General features: G+C 37.5%; 2 protein-coding genes and 1 long non-coding RNA gene across 5 annotated transcripts in view; 2 read left to right on the top strand and 1 right to left on the bottom strand.

Annotated features, from left to right (window-relative positions):
* Positions 1 to 18,228, bottom strand: part of LOC133523223 (uncharacterized) — a 524,757-nt gene that overhangs the window by 119,164 nt on the left and 387,365 nt on the right. The window lies entirely within an intron of this gene.
* The window catches only part of LOC133523241 (uncharacterized), a 321,866-nt gene that overhangs the window by 178,678 nt on the left and 124,960 nt on the right, over positions 1 to 18,228 (top strand). The window lies entirely within an intron of this gene.
* On the top strand, positions 11,709 to 17,095 carry LOC133523226 (uncharacterized). Its single transcript, XM_061858705.1, has 2 exons — positions 11,709 to 12,967; positions 13,112 to 17,095. The coding sequence occupies exon 2, from the start codon at positions 13,455 to 13,457 to the stop codon at positions 15,372 to 15,374; it is 1,920 nt and encodes a 639-aa protein (XP_061714689.1). The 5' UTR covers positions 11,709 to 12,967; positions 13,112 to 13,454; the 3' UTR covers positions 15,375 to 17,095.

Here is an 18,228-nt window from a genome sequence, read left to right as displayed (position 1 = left end):
CTGCGTCGTTTTAACAAAAGAAATATCTTAAATCCACTTTGTTTTGTATTGGTACATACATTGGAATCATTCAATGGGGATTAAGCATAATGCACAGGTTATTATCTCATGACAGGGAGGCGATGGCTGAGATACGCGTCATACTCGTGAACGGGTGCTGTTTGTGGAGACCGGTCTGTTTAAGCTTACACGGGCTACATATTATGTTATAAGTAAGTAACTTTACTTTTGAGTGGCATTCACGTGAGACACTTCATTCGGTCCTAATCTGATTTAATTTTTTGTCTTTTAATTATTTATATAAGCATTCAAGCCTTGGAGACCCTCTACATCTCTAAGGATAATTTAATATATTTTATCTCTGACACTTAGAGACTTATACATCTCTAAAGAATTTTAGTATTTGTTGGTTTTATTTTTTATCATAGTTTTGTTTGTGTAATTTGACATTTAGAGATAGTATACATCTCTAATAAAGTATATTATTTCATCGATTGCATATTTGTAATTGTTTTTCGTAATTTTTATTGTTTGTAAAAACGGACATGTAAAAATGCCCCTGTGCCCTATTTGCTGACTAAATGTTTGATATTTGACAGTCTGTTGCCAACTTTGTCCAGAGTGAAAACAAAATTTAAAATTTATGTAAATCACAAAGTGATGATGACACGGCTCGCAGCGCAAGAGCAGAAACGTTGGTATTTCCACACAGCTAGTCAACACTGAGAGGTATTTAGCTATGTGAGTCACGTGCTCTGGAAAGTGATTATGAGGGAGCGGCTTAGGTCGGTCGCACACATGTTAACTCATTCTCACGTGTTAGATTTTTGAACGTTGAAACAAAATATTTGATGTACTTTGTTTTATGTTCTTTATTTTTTTCGTTAGGTTCAGCCACTAGGTCTTCAATCTCACGGTTCTTAAGGACTGTCCAACTTCCATCCGGTCTTCGTTTGGGGCCCAGTATTTTACGGAGGATTTTCCTCTCGGCAACTAGCAGCATGTTTTCTTCCTTGAGTGTTAGTGTCCATGCTTCGCATCCGTAGGTTAGGATTGGGCGAATCACGGTCTTATAGATTCGGATTTTGGTGCGTCTGCTTAGAAGCTTGGACACTAACACCTTGTGAAGGGCTGTGTGGGCCTTGTGAAGGTGTGTGTGTGTGGGTGTGTGTGTGGCTTAACCTAACATCATGGGAGAAAGTAAAGCCCACAGACTCCGTTGGTTGGGCCACCTTGAGAGAATGGACGAAGATCGGAACGTAAAAAGAGCGTACCTGGGTCGCCTAGCAGGAGGACGTCCTATCGGACGCCCTAGGTATCGCTGGAGCGACATGGTGGAGGCGGATCTGCGCGAGCTTCGAGTCGACAATTGGCGAGAGGTCGCACAGGACCGAGAAAAGTGGCGCTGTCTTGTGTCGGAGGCCAAGTCTCATTTTGGGTCGCTGAGCCAACGGAGTAAGTAAGTAAGTATTTTTTTCGTAGTGACGTACAACCGCCACAGATTTGCCGGCTCGGTTGGGAGGTATGCTTATAATTATACCACGACTCGCAGTGCATTATCCTAGGTATCGCTGGAGCGACATGGTGGAGGCGGATCTGCGCGAGCTTCGAGTCGACAATTGGCGAGAGGTTGCACAGGACCGAGAAAAGTGGCGCTGTCTTGTGTCGGAGGCCAAGTCTCATTTTGGGTCGCTGAGCCAACGGAGTAAGTAAGTATTTTTTTCGTAGTGACGTACAACCGCCACAGATTTGCCGGCTCGGTTGGGAGGTACGCTTATAATTATACCACTACTCGCAGTGCATTATCAAAATAAAGATCTAGGGTGGTAACGTATTTCCGCACGGCTGTCAACTTTAAGTTATACCACGGGATCGTCCATACAAAAAGAGAAAACGTTTTTCCACTTCTAAATATTTTCCATTCTCCATGATTTTTAGGGTTCCGTACCGAAAAGGTACAAAAGGAACCCTTATGGTGCGACTCTGTCCGTCCGTCTTTCTGTCTGTCTGTCACATCGCTAAATATCTCGGGAACCACTTAAGCTATTGATTTGAAATTTGGAATAGTTATGAACAACGCTAATAAAAAAAAAATACTTTCAATGTGTCTGGGTACATTGAAAGTATTTTTTTTTATTAGCTATGGGAAATGGCCAATATGAAGAGGGGGCAAAATTCCAAAGTCTAGTGACTACGTCAAGTGGGGTATCATTTGAAAGAGCTCAAATCGTACATTCCAAAACATTTTTTTTCATAGAGAAAAAAAAATGATTTAAGAAGGAAAATGTGAAAAAAAAATACCGTTCTTGTCTCCGAAGTTTACCGACGAAAAATTATGATTTTTTACATAATATTAACATTACTATACATTTTACAGGAAAAATATAATCAGACCTCTATCTTGGTAACTTTTTTTTTAATTAACAAAAACCTTACCGAACTCAGTTTGCAATTTAATCAACTTTACGTGTGTTTATTACACCTGAAATTTCTATGAGATTACATTAAATACACCTTTTTTCAAATAAAAGATCAAATTTTGAAATCGGTTCACGCTATAGAGAATTATCCTCGAAAAACCAACATACGTGCATTACTTAGCGCAAATTAGTTAGACAATTTGCCGATAGATGGCGCTGTACACAAATATACTTAGTATAGGTACTTCTGTTCAAAAGTGTTTCGCCTTTATAGTTACACCAGATAATTCAAAGTTTGTATGGAACCATCGGTGCGCGAGTAAAACGAACTCGTACTTGACCGGTTTTTTAGTATGTTATTGACACAAAGAAAAACTAGGTTTATAGGTTTTCCTTTTTTTTTTAAATAGCAATTTTTTTTTATTTAAGCGAAACCTATAAACTTGGAACATATCATCTTGAAGCGATCGACATCAAAATCAAAGTGATTTGTTAAGATTTAGTGAAAAACTATTTCTCCCAAAAAGGAATTTCATAGAAAAAATTGCAGTGCGTTCAGCTAGCAGAGTTTTTGTAAAATCATAGTGTTTTTTTAGATCATGTGGTTGCCAAAAATATGAGTAGCAACCTTGAGGCGTTTCTCTAGTAACTTTATCGATTCGAAATCGAATTAAACAACTTTCGCTCTTCTTCAACCTAGCGTTTTCCCGGCCTAGCGCCAGGGTCTGCTTTCCTACTTAATCTTCTCCACTTTGCCTGGTCTTCGGCATCCTCAGATGTGAGATTGTTCTCCTCCATGTCCGCTCTCACGACCTCCAGCCAGCGCTTCTTAGGCCTACCGCGGCCGCGTGATCTAGGGCCTTGGACAGTGAATTAAACAACTTTCGCTAAATAGAAAAAAATCACGAACATAGGTCTAATGCACCACTAAAAATTTATAACTATTTTTGCACAAAAACTATTAAAACACATGAAAATTGCTTCTAAAAATGCTGATCGTTTTTCGACCATTTTTCCTACAAACGATTGGTGCCTTTACGCGGTATACGCATTATTTGACTAAATTATATATCTTTTGCCACCATCCTTAGACATGAGCACCTACTCTAATGAAAGGTAATTAAAAGCGAAGTTTTAAAGCATCTTTGTTTAATATACGTAATTAAAACTTACTTACACGCTGCCTCTGCGGTACTTTGTCGTAAAGTGGTTGGATATGAGCTGGTGTTTCAGAGTAGAAGGAAACAAAACTTAAAATGTAATTAAGAAACTAAATTACTCGTACTATTTAATTCTTTGTTTAACATGCCGTAGAGGGGTGCTTAGTGATATCTTTGTACGAGAGTTAAATTATTATTCACACATTTTCACAGCTTTTAAAGGCTCTATTTATTCTTCAAATACCGATAAGAAAGTTATATTTTGTTCACAAGAGTGACAAAGTAATTTGATGTAAATTTGAGTTGTTTCCTCATGTTGACTGATTGAATTGACTTTAACGCGAGTCAGCGGAACATCTCGAAATTGGGGCACGAGCGTAGCGATTGGTTTTAAAAGTGGGACATTGAGCATTGCGAGGATTTCAAGGCACCACTGTTAAACAATCTTTGCTACCTAGTGAAACACAAAATGTTCACCACACTAACCCGAGGAAAATACTGTAAAACTTTATCTCTGCCACTTAGAGACTTATACATCTCTAAAGAATTTTAGTATTTGTCGGTTTTTTTTGTGTAATTTGACATTTAGAGACAGTATACATCTCTAATAAAGCATTTATTATTTCATCGATTCCATATTTGTAATTGTTTTTTGTAATTTTTATTGTTTGTAAAAATGGACATGTAAAAGTGCCCCTGTGGCCTATTTGCTGAATAAATGTTTGACATTTGATATTTGTCGGGATAATATTTGTTTTGTTTTGTCTGATTTATGTTAACCTGTTTATGTGCAAAAAGTGACATACATACATACATATCTTCACTCAATTAATTAATTCCGTCAGCAAATCTGAGGAAACAACTCTTCGCCCCACGTGTGGATGAAACGCAACTTTTTCATTCGTTTTTGAAGAATAAAGGAAGTCTTTACGAGCTCATGTGAAAATATATTCCAAATCGGTCTTGGAGAAATCATGGAATATACATAACGTCATAAAAATGTATTGTTTAAATTTAAGCTTTAATAGCTGTCAATAGAGTTGAATATTACAATATCCGGTAAGGAGTTAAAAAGATCAGAACAATATAAAATCTCGTATACAGCTACCTAGGTACGAGTATCAAGAAAATATTTTTAATAACCACCTCATCCTACAGCAATATTGTTTAACGTCAGTATTCCACAGGTAAGGTCACTGTGGGCAAGACCGTCTACAAGGCAAGTCCGTCAACATATTATAACTTTTGAATTAGAAAGCGTTTGCCGCTTTGGCGTCGAGTTTATAAGTTAGTTTTTCGCGCTAGTTCCCTCACTCTAAAACAGATGGCGCTGTGACAACGAATTTCAGAGCAATCCGCGTAAACAAGTCATTACGTGTATGGAACTCGAAATGATAGTGCGACAGTCTCTGCAAATAAAATTGTTAAAAATAGTTTGTGCCAAGATTTTGCACCAGAAATTGACTACGTAAGTAATATAAGACCCGGCAATCTTTATTATGTGTTTAAATTATCAGATATTGGCTTAGTTTTGTAATTATACGTTCCATCATTCATCACATTAAAATTTTGCTAAGTTGGAAAGTCCGTCTACTATGCACCAGGCAAGTCCGTCATATGCCGGACTTTCCTTAAATCAGAGGTTACCAACTGTTAAATGGCTTCAATATTATTTATTACGATTTTATAAGGTTACTACAGATACGCATCTTTACAACATTGCGCATGATGTTTGTGTTTTGTGTTTATTAACAATTTTAATCTCGAAACTACTAAAGAAATGTGTTCTTCATCCTCAGCACTATGTAACCGAAAATACAAATAAGAAAATACCTATTAAGTAAATAAATAAATAAATATTGGCCGCAAACTAAGCATAGCTTAGCTTTTACTATTGGTGCTAGGCGACGACATATACAAACTTATATAGATAAATACATAAAAAACAAACATGACTGGAGGAACAAATATCTGTGTAGATTATACAAACAAATGCCCCTACCGGGATTCGAACCCATGATCATCGCCTTCATATGTTATATTATTATACATATGACACATATTATTACCCTTTTTACTCCTCTTGAATTTTAGAATACGATTGTAGTCATATTTTCTTGACAGTTTTGAAGATTAAAATCATTGCAGCCATATCAGTTCCTACGTATTTTTTATTTCGGAACATTTATTGTACTTATCGTGGTTTAGGCGTTTTGCCTACACCGTGATCACGACACGCTGTACCGCGCGTGCCACGCCGCTATGTGACGTGGGTTCTTCGCCTTACTTATCCTGAAAATTTACGTATGTAGGGTACCTACTTGTGTTATGGAGGTTGATTTGCCAATAACTATTTGATTTAAACTTAAACGGTGTTTGTAGTTTAATTTTTTTTTTACAAGATCATATGGTACAGTACAGTAGATGTTATAAATTTACATTGTTGACCCCTAATATGTTCTGCCATATGGCATGTGAAAATGGTTTTCCCATGACATGACAAAGCCATGCATGTGGACACTAACTACTAAAACTAAAAATTATTACTATACTAAAATTGCTACTACTATGAGTTTATTTATGTAACCCTCTTTGATCTCCGTAAATTTAAAACGAGTAAATTTAAAATGACTATTGGTATTTTATTTGAGAAGTCCAAAAAATAAGTACGTATAATTATTTTCCAAAAAAGGTTTACCACCACATTTTCGTAATATATGCCGGACTTACCTTTTAATAAGAAAAATTGTGTTTATTTCGAATCTAAACCCTATATTAACAAGTTTAGAGTACACTTTTAATTGTCTTGTTTTATTCTTTGTAAGGATTCGAATACGAACAAATAAGCACCCATAGTATGGCTGATATCGTTACTAGACGGACTTACCTTAAACTACACGGGAAGTCCGTCTACTCGCCGAATTTTTAAAAACACTATTGTTGTTGCTTAATTTATGATTAAAATGATCTGTCACTATAGCTTAACTATTATTTATGAAATTCTTCATCATATGTGATTACAAGCGGTCACGTAAGTGAATAATTAACGGAGCTAGAATACTCCAATGTAAAAAATAAATAAAGTATGCCGGTCTTGCCCACAGTCACCTTAATATGTATTTTATGCTTATGAAATTAGGGAAAAAGCGACCAAGTGCGAGTCGTACTCGCCCATGAAGGGTTCCGTACCATTTATGACGTATTAAAAAAATGACTTATTAGATCTCGTTCAAACCAATTTTCGGTGGAAGTTTGCATGGTAATGTACATCATATATTTTTTTGTTGTTTTATCATTCTCTTATTTTAGAAGTTACAGGGGGGGGGGGGGGACATTTTACCACAAACTGTTCAGTTTAGAAAAAAATAATATTAGAAACCTCAATATCATTTTTGAAGACCTACCCATAGATACCCCACACATATGGGTTTGTGTGGTAGGGCACAGTACAGTGAATATCATTCCCGTTCTAGAGCAGAGCCCAACTGGGGAAGTACCTCCACCTTACAGAACACCTCAGCCAAATAACACTAGACCCTACTCATAGCGTTGTGCACACTCAACGAGGGTGCGGAGCGTTAGGGTGGAGTTGCAGGCGTACATAGGCCATGGAGACTGCCTACCATCAAGCGGGGCGTATGCTTGTTTGCCGCCAACGAAGAATAAAAAATGTGTAGAATAGTTATTTCTGCAACAAGAGAGGAAAGTTAGTTTTTCTTGCGAGTGTTGATTTTGAGTCCCTAGTAAGCGAAAGATTCTAAGTTAGAATCTTGAGCGTAGCGAGGGACTCAAAACACAAGGGAAACAAGGGTAATTTGCTTGTTTAAAACAGTGCGTAAAATCGCATTTTGCTCACTGTATAATTTTACTTTTAATGATCTCTACTATAGTTGACAAATAGTAGTATCCGCAATTCGGACCGTATCTTACAAAGTATCTTAAAAAAAAAAAAAAAAGTTGTTGATTGAATTGTCAAATGATGTTCGTTATTTCTATGTAAGGTGGAGGTAAGGAATATGATCGCCATAGGCCATAGGCAGAACTGTTGCAAACGTGTCTAACTATCAGCTATAAATAATAGTTCCAAATCTCTCCAGAGTAGTGCTAGAGTAGCAAAGAACCTAGGCGCTATTGATGAAGTGAAGTGCGCTGTCTATGATATGATTTCAAATATTCTAGGTATTGTAGCGCCACATATTTAAGGTTTTTTGACGGACACTTTTTGGTACATGGAGATTGTATTCGTTGCCTCCACCTTCCACTTATTGCTGTATTATTTTGTTGCAATTATTTTCGTTTTGTTTTATTGCGGTAATTAAATTTAATTGTTAGAATACCTTAAGAAAACATGAGTGAAATTGTGATGAAGAAGGATTAAATTTTTTCAGGGTGTATTTTTACCTTCCAAAAATGTTCTCACTGCTTTATATGAAAAGTTTTGTATACTACACGAGACCAATCAATTAAATCTCGTGAGCGTTTGAGTACCTAATTACGCTCAAGATTCTAAATTATATTATAGAATCCGTCGCTCGCACGAGACTGAAAATAAGCACTCGAAGAAATATCAAACTTTGCTCTCTTGTTGTACAAATATCTATGTACTACCCATCTCATCGCACAGCAACATTGTCTAAAGCCACTATCCCGACAGGTAATGTGTGTTTTATACTTTAGCGGCCGTAACAGTAGTGGTTGCGCTTAAGTGCAGTAAAGAGTTTACCGGCAACATGTAGAATGTTGCAGATAATATTCATTCCTGATACTCTGTATATAATAATAGTTTTCTGCTCTCCGGCCGGAAAGGATCAATTTTCAGCTCACTGCCCTGAACCAAGTTGCCGCATTCCGGCTTCTAGTATACACACCTTGGCCAGTAAATATGGAAGCCTATATCACAGTCATAATTTTTTTTTAATATTATTTATTTATTTATTTGGGAAACATACAACACATAATAATACAATAAGGTACAAGATAAAGTTAGAACATAAGCCAAAACAGTTTCCACTTACAGCTAATACAAAATTCCTTTGCTCCGAAAAAAAGTACAATATTTTATTTAATTTAAAGTTGAATTTAACAGTAACATTTAGTAAATAATATAATACACGAGCACGATTAACAATTATAACAAGCATACTTTGGAATTTTGAAAATAACAAGCACAATTTTTATTTAGACTTTGAAATTTCAAATAATAGGTACAATTACAATAACCATATATTATCCTGCCAGAAAGTACCAAATTGTAAAACACAAGCGACTCGGTGTAAGGACCGCTTAAGGCGAAACGCCTTATGGTCTCCTGGTCTCATATAGGAAACGTTACATTCCCTATTTTAGCAAAAATCTCAGGTTTCAATGGGCAGTTAACGTTGCTATAACATTTTTACAGCAGCTCAAAACTATTTTGCTGGTCAGGTAATATAATGGCTGCTTTTCGCTGCAACAGCGGAGGCGGCTGCCGCGGTATCGCATAAAACACACATTATGTTGCAAAGCCAAGAAATTTCATTTTGCTGGGAGATTTACAAAAGTTTTTACTCCGGCGTAAATGTATATGAACGTTAGTTAGTTTTAATAGTCGATGAATACTTTTATAACATTTTTACGGCGTATAAAACAACTTTCATACCCATGTTTACGCCTGCCTGTAAATTTAAAGTGTAGTTAAGAAGCTTGCTGGATGCATAGTAATATTTCATTATTTTTATGATCTTTGTTACTTTTCTGTGCACATATGAAATTTAAATAACGCGTTTAAAATGCCATTACATTTAGTTGGAAGTGAAGTTTTTTTTGCATTTGACATATTAGGCGACGTTTTGAAATAAGAGTGCATTTATTGTTTTTCAATAAAGCGTCTACTACCATAAAGATGTAATTAGAAATCAACCTATATTTATACTCTTTGCAAAACGTTTTTTTCATCCTAAGTAGATTAATACTCATTGACCGACCATTTCCGTTTAAGGCAATAGCCATAAATTTATATAGAAATAAATTATAAATACGTAACTTTTTCCTTCCTATTACATTAGTTTAAGTACAGTCAAGTGTAAAAATATGGGTGTACACATCTTACTCAAAAATATGTCCCGTAGCATCTTATTCCAGTGTAATAAGAGCGTAGTACCATATTTATGAGACGATTCTTTCGATACATATTTTTGCGCTTGACTGTACATACATCATACATTATATATAGTGCAGTAAAACAAGATATTTTGTAGAACACGTATAATTTATCCCTATTTGTGAAAAAAAATTGTGTCACACCCTGTATAAAGTACACCAAAATCACTTCGCCAGCAATCACACTTAAAAAGACTTTGTTTATAACCAGTTTTGCAATTTATAGCCAGTTTGATAGTTAACACGAAGTCTTTTTAAGTGCGCGTAAATCCACTGGTGGAAAGGCTCCTCGTAACAGTTGAAGCTGTAGCGAAACGCTACTACATCTGTCGTAGTTTTGTGGAATTACCGCCGTGCCTTGGTCAGGTTGTTTTTAGTGTTTTGGCCATGTTTTACGCTGATGTTGACTCACGCAAAACATGGCAAAAACACTAAAAACAACCTGACCAACGCACGGCGGTAATTCTACAAAACTACGACAGATGTAGTAGCGTTTCGCTACAATAGGTACCAAGCCTCTCTCAACACTTTTAATGTTGTGAACCACATGTTAGAGAATTAAGTGGTATTGAAAACTAAAAATCTATATCTAAAGAGGGCCCCTGGGGCATAGTGCCAAAGATACTGGCAGCATTTCCTCGCTGAAAGCTGCCAGCTCTTTTGTCCCCTGTAACGTCAACCAGCCGTTTGGCCAAATCATTGAAGATGCTCTGAGCTCCTGGGCCCCACGGATCGAGGGTCTCGACACCGAAAGGAGCAAAGTTATAATTGGCGTCGAGACCCCTGTATTTCCGCCTTTTAAGGGCCTCGGCAGCCTCGGCAGCCGCACCCGCTTTCTTTGTAGTACCGTTAATTAATTGTTAACTGTTTTAGAAGCTATAGGTAGAAGTGGTATTGTATGTTCTCCGTCAGATACGTATATAGAAGCATATGTATTTAAGGACATTTATGCTATTTTCAGTTTTTGTTCATTCCACCTATGTTTTCTGTGTTGTCTCCTCAATGAATAAATAAGTAAATAAACATTGGGCAATAACGGTTTCGTATGTCCGGATGTTTTCCTATACAGGTCCCATGCTTGATTCCCATTTTGTGAGTTGTTCCAATTATGGATTTTTTGTCTATTTTCCAAAATGGCGGAGCCATGGGGGCTCACGAGGTCAACGCGTGACCCTTGTGTCCTTCGTGCCGACACGTCCTCAGTTTGTTGTATGTACTATGACCGCAGTGTTAACAATGTCTGAATCTCCAAATAACACCAAACTTGAGTTGTTACCCAGTTTCAACGAAACGACCTTTCAGAACCCTACACAGCTCCATGGAGAATACTTTGAGAATATGTTTAAAACTATTTCACGCAGCAAGTTTACGTTTCACGTAGTTAAAGCGTTGTTTACACGTTGTGACTCTGTGAGTCTCACTCGAAGCCGGTTGTTCCGCAAACCCACAAACCAACAGCAATTGGTACGTTCACTGACATCAGAATGATTACTTAATCATGTTATTTAATTATCCTGCAAAATGATTAAAATATAACTAAATAAAATGATTAAAATATTATTCTGATGTCAGTGAACGTTCGAATTGCCCTGCCAGATAATATTCCTGACAACAATGTACCAACAGCAACGTTTGAAAGCGCTCGCAGTTGGTCTGTGTATCAGAGCTTATTTTAGTCCATTGCATACCTACTGAATTTCAAATAAATTCGTGTGTATATGTAGATATTCAGAGGAAATAATGCTCAAAATGCTGCAGCAGTGATAATAGTTTTACGAATAAAACTCTGTGAAGTCAGTGACCTATGGTATTTATTATAAGTTTGTTATACCAACTAACATTAGGTTTAAGATTAAAATGTGTCTCTAACAATATTGATCCTCAATTGTTGAATTTTTTTTATTGAATTGTACCATTATTACTATAGTTATAGTTCCATCGCAATCCAACGCGGCAAAGCAACCCTTAACCCTTTTCCAGGCCGCACTGTTAACGCCTAGCATGTGTTTGTGCAAACTATACATGATGCACCACTCACACACGCATACGCCAAGAAACCTGCCCGATCGACGCGAGCCTACGGCTTTACCGACAGCGCCGCGTCCTTCACTCGTCCTCAAGCCACCAAATGGAATACGTGCTATTTAACCTATAATTTTTTTACACCTTGTATTTTTCTGGTTATTAAACCAATTTTTTATTGAAAAGGTATTAGCACTCATTTCTCCGCCAAATCATCCCAGCAATCAAGTACCGGCGTTCACATTTTTGGTCCTTCGAGCCGGATATTTTACCAGCGACGAACAAAGAACAAAGGAAATACTTCGCTGACGTGATTTTGGCTGTGACTACGTGGAAGTTTTCAATCATTTCAAACATCGGATTCATTGGAAATAGGACGAGTCATCCGATTTTATACACATCTACGACTTCTACGTGGCTTGAAGATAATTTATACGAGGACAAATACGATTGGGAGAAGAAATCTGAGAGTGAGAGTTGGGAGACAAATAGATCGACGGCGCCGACACAGGGAAATATCATTTATAAGTTAAGTTCTAAGTGAGACTGGCAAACCGTAAGTTCGTTCCGTTTGTTCGTTCCGAAATCATTAATTTCAAACACAATCCTTTATTTGTGTATTTACTTCCCAATTAAATTACATATTTGTCCCGTAACCCTTATTCTGCAATTAACGTCCACGAATCCTTTATTTTGTGGTATCGTTAAAAACGTATTTCACGTTATACTTGCAAATCCTTCATTTTGCAAGTCTTCTCACATTCATATACCTTTTAGTAACGTTAAGGTTAATAACGTTAACGGATATTTCTTAATAACGCTCACAAATCCATTATTTTGTGTTGTCGTTACATTCGTATTACACGTTTCTTGCAAATCCTTCATTTTGCAAGACATATCATATTCATATACCTTTTAGTAACGTTAAGGTTAATAACGTTAACGGATATTTCTCATTAACGCTCACAAATTCATTATTTTGTGTTGCCGTTATAAACGTATTGCACGTTATTCGCAAATCCTTTATTTTGCAAATTATTCATACTTATACATACTTAAATACGTTAACGATCCGTTATTCTGTTAACGAGTTATTTCTAATTGCACTTAGCAACAATATTTCCTATTCGCATTCTCATCATAAACAGGTTAATTCTGTTATCTTTGCAATCACTTCATTTACGCTTCGTGCATTATTGCTCATATTTTCCTTATTGTTAAACAAAGGTTGGAATACCTTTTGTTCGTTAATAATTAACATAATTCTTATAAATTGCATTTCAGAGTGTTCTAGTTTTTTGGCATCGCTTCGTTGTGAGTGTGAACTGTATATAACAACGTACTTAAATAGTGCTATTTCACGTGTTCTAGTGCATTCCGATATCCGCGCTGTTGGGCTGGCGCCTGGCTGGCTCGGACACCGCGCGCTCGCTGCGAGCTGTTGCTACGCGCTTGCACCGCTTGACTTTTTGCAGTTTTTACGCGCACCCTCACTCCGCTGCTTTTGTACTAATTTAAGTAATCGTTTCAAATCTTTATTTTTTAACTTAATTGCATTGCAATGCAACTGTTGTTTTTCTAGCAACTCATTTCATCGCATTGGTTCGTTATAAATTACATTTTAGCTATAAACAAGCTGTCAGTGCCAACTTACACTGACACATATACTCAATTAATTAACTCATTATTTTGCCTTTAATTTATAATTTTTAAAATGGTTGATATCAAACCTTTGATTAAAAGGCGTGCCTCATTCAAAGCTAAGCTTACGCTGTTTGAAAGCCATCTAACAACTGTCGAAAGTTGTGATCGCTTGAGTAGATTGCAAATTTCTGAATTAAATCACCGTTTATCAAAAATTGAAGAAATATATTCAGAATTTGACTCCGTTCAGTGTGATATAGAGAACGAATTGGAAATTCCAGATGAGCAGTATAAAGAACGCGAGGCTTTCGAGAGCAAGTACTTCGGGCTCGTCGCGCGCGCGCGCGAGCTGCTGGCGGCGGCCGCGCCGGCGCCGGGCGCCTCTGCGGGCGGCGACGGCTCGGAGACAGGTTCTTGTGTTACTGCGATTGGAGGTGGGACAAAACTTAAACTTCCTACTATAGATATGCCTAGCTTCTCGGGCCATTATCATGACTGGTTGGAGTTCCGTGACACATTTAGTAGTCTCATACATTCAAATGATTCAATTCCAAACATTAATAAATTTCATTACTTGCGCGCCGCGCTAAAGGGTAGTGCCGCGATAGTGATTCAATCTTTAGATTTTTCCAGCGATAATTATACATCAGCTTGGGAACTACTTTGCGATCGTTATAATAATAAAAGATCTTTAGTGAACAACCATATTCAGGCAATTTTTAACATAGAACAATTGTCAAAAGAATCGTCTAGATCAATAAGAAACCTTATTGACACGATAAATAAAAACTTAAGAGCACTCAAATCACTTGATCTACCTACTGAGCATTGGGATGTTCTCATAATTCAAATAATATCAAGCAAATTAGATACAACTACACATCATAAATGGGAATCGTATAGGAATAAATTAAAGGAGCTCCCTACACTTCAAATGTTTAACGATTTCCTTAAAGATCGGGCTGACTTACTAGAATCAACTGAAATCTCTAATAAAAAACGTCGGTCTAGCGACACTACGCACAGTCGACAGAAGGCGTTGACAGCTAATACCTATTTCCCCACTCGCAAGTATGCTTGTCCGTTTTGCAATCAAGACCACGCACTGTATCTATGTCCTAAGTTTAAAACATTAAAATTACAAGCTCGCGTTGATAAAGCTATGGCACTCAAGGTTTGCTTAAACTGTTTACGCGTGGGCCACAATGAAAAAACGTGTAGGCTGAATTCGTGTCGCACATGTGGATTACAGCGCAATAGTCTGTTGCATGAACATACAACTCCTGCGCCTTCGCCTTCGTCAAATGACGTCGCGCTGCATTCTTTGCCGCAGCCTGACGACGATGAACAATTTTCTAGTCCAGTTCAAGAAATTTCTATGTCAGCCGTAAATAATAATAGCATGCTACTGTCAACGGTCTTAATTCAAGTGACAGACCACAGTGGTAAAAAACAAACAATACGAGCGTTACTCGATAATGGTTCAACCGCGAGTTACGTTACTGAAAGTTTATGCACAAAATTAAACTTACCTACTTCTTCAGCTCCGACAATAGTCGACGGATTAAATTATCAAACATCACGTTTGTCAAAAAGTTGCGACGTACTTATATCGTCATTACTTAATGATTATCATGAAAAGGTGCCCTGTTTTGTAGCATCACGTATAACTCAACCGTTGCCAGTGTCTCGAATTGACCGTACAACGTTAAACATACCGCCACACATTAGGTTGGCAGATCCCACATTTGATGTACCTGCTCCAGTAGACATGCTACTTGGATCAGGAATATTTTGGTCAGTACTTGGTACTCATAAAATTCCATTAGGTAAAAATAAACCAACTTTATGGGAAACCAAATTGGGTTTCTTAGTTACAGTTTCATCAAAACAAAACTTACCATCGAAATTTAATACAGTCCATTGCAACCATAACATTAATTTATACTTACAACATTATGATAAACAATTAAATGATCAAATTTCTTAATTCTTTGAATTAGAATCAGTAAGCTTCAACGTATAATCGCATACGTTCATCGGTTTATTCACAACTGTCGTAACCCGCAAAACAAACACACTGGCACACACTGGTTACATAAAAATTAATGAACTAAATTTGTCCTTGAATTCAATGTGCAGATTCGTTCAGCTTGAAAGTTTTATTTCAGAATATGACTTATTAAAAAACAAAAGGCAATTGTCTGCCAATAATAAATTGCTACAATTGAATCCATTTTATAACACAAATGATAAACTGTTACGAGTAGGTGGCAGCCTCTGTAACTCATTTTATGATTATGACACTAAACACCCAATATTGCTTGATTCAAAGCATCATTTAGCCACTTTAATATTTAGACACTATCATACTATGTGTTTACATGCACCTCCGCAACTATTACCTACTTGCAATATTGCGTCACAAATTCTGGTTTATCAATGGTCGTAACCTGGCGAGAAAAATCATTGAAAATTGCATTAGATGTCGTCGTTATGCAGGCAAGAGCATTCAACCCATAATGGGCAATCTTCCTTCACCACGGCTACATACTGACTATGTTTTTGCTAATACCGCGTGTGACTACGCCGGACCAATCATGATACTGAACCGAAGAGGTCGAGGCAGTAGACTGATAAAGTCGTACCTCTGCATATTTGTTTGTCTGGCCGTAAAAGCAGTTCACATAGAACTTGTCACCGATTTAAGTAGTAACACTTTCCTCTCAGCACTAGATCGATTCATCGCCCGCAGAGGAAAGCCTCAAAATATTTTCTCAGACAATGGGACTTGCTTCACAGGCGCATGTAATGAGTTGTCTAAATTCTTAAAATCAAACAGTAATCAGCTCAAAAGCATCCGAGTTGTTCATAAACTTTAAATTTTCACCAGCATATACAGTCCACACTTTAATGGATTGGCCGAGGGTTCCGTAAAATCTGTAAAATACCACCTAAAAAGGGTCTTAGGTTTAGCCCACTTAACATATGAAGATTTAAATTCAGTTCTCACTTCCATCGAGGCTACCCTTAATTCTAGGCCTCTCACCCCATTATCATCCGACCCTTCAGACCTTACAGCACTCACCCCCGCTCACTTCTTAATCGGACGAACGCTAACGAAGTTGCCTTCTCCTCAGAGCTCTGACCCTGTGGCGATACCTACTCTCTCACGATATATGAGGATTCAACAATTAAAAGCCCATTTCTGGTCCCGATATTATATAGAATATATTACAGAGCTCCAGAAACAACAGAAATGGCGCAAGCAAGGCCAGCAACTCCAATTAGGAGAGATGGTGCTGGTGAAAGATGACCGGCTGCCTCCCAACCGATGGCTGCTGGGGCGCGTGACGCGCCTCTACCCCGGCTCCGACGGCGTGACCCGCGTCGCCGACGTACACACCACCTCGGGGACTCTTCGACGAGCCTTCAACCGACTGTGCCCGCTACCAGTCATAGACACGAACTTCTTTCCTGAGGCCGCAACATGTTAACGCCTAGCATGTGTTTGTGCAAACTATACATGATGCACCACTCACACACGCATACGCCAAGAAACCTGCCCGATCGACGCGAGCCTACGGCTTTACCGACAGCGCCGCGTCCTTCACTCGTCCTCAAGCCACCAAATGGAATACGTGCTATTTAACCTATAATTTTTTTACACCTTGTATTTTTCTGGTTATTAAACCAATTTTTTATTGAAAAGGTATTAGCACTCATTTCTCCGCCAAATCATCCCAGCAATCAAGTACCGGCGTTCACACGACCTCCTAGGCACAATCTACTAGGCATTCCCAAAAAATCCAAATATATTCCAATTAATCCAGCTTTGATGATTCATTTGAAGACTAGTAACATTTCCAGAAAGGTTAATCTAATTTGTTCTTCTGTTCTGCAGGAAAACAAGAATATTCGAGGAGATTGGTATGGGAATGCCGCCGGGACGTAACCTGCAGCTCCAACTTCAGGGAATTGGGCTGAATGAACGCAACACGCGATCGACAGCCCGCCTGCCCGGCCGGGCGTCCCTACACTACATCTACATCAATATATAATATTTATTTATTTATTTAATAATAATTAAGTTTTACATTTGTCATAGTTATTCGTTTTCGTACTTTATGATATTTTATAGCTGTGCTATAACAATAAATCAGCCATCTAAACTAGTGTGAACCAATCACTTCGCGAAGCATATTTTCCTATTACTTAACGAGGTATATGCATGAAACAATTCACAGCAAAAAAAAACGGAAACATGATACATTTTCATAATTGAATCACCGTTCGGACATATTGCGTATTTGTGTCGAACAGCCAATATGAATGTTGAATATGAATATGTTATTGGTATATTGAGTTTGCATTCTTTCGCTAGGACCAAACAGAATTTGAAATAGAGGTGGATTGTCAGAGAAAATTTTGTACACACAGTAAATTTACTGTCATCATTCGAAACATGATTAAAACTTTTAGAACGCCATTTGAATTTGATCCTTGTTATTTTTCACTAATATGCGTAAGTTAAATATCAAAAATTGGCGCCATCTTGCCGAGCATCGGCTAAAGGGTGTGGCGCCATCGCTCGAAACGATGCCGCCATACCTTTGGCCTCTAATCTATTAGATGGCGCCACTTTTTGATATTTAACAAATTTAACACATATCAGTGAAATAATAAGGATCAAAGTAAAATGGCGTTCTAAAAGTCTTAATAATGTGTCGAAAGATGGCAGTAAATTTACTGTGGCTACAAAGTTTTCTTTGACAATCAACCTCTATTTTAAATTTTCTTAAGACGTAAAATATTTTTTGTAATCTCTTGCGGCTGATAATTAC

Source organism: Cydia pomonella, chromosome 12 (genome assembly GCF_033807575.1).
Source record: "Cydia pomonella isolate Wapato2018A chromosome 12, ilCydPomo1, whole genome shotgun sequence".
NCBI lineage: Eukaryota > Metazoa > Arthropoda > Insecta > Lepidoptera > Tortricidae > Cydia > Cydia pomonella.
The sequence above is the reverse complement of the archived record's forward strand: the minus strand, read 5'-3'. Positions and strand labels throughout refer to the sequence as shown.

What these genes read in the sequence shown, in the direction of transcription:
- LOC133523226 (XM_061858705.1), top strand. Translation starts at nt 13,455, where the DNA reads ATGGTTGATATCAAACCTTTGATTAAAAGGCGTGCCTCATTCAAAGCT.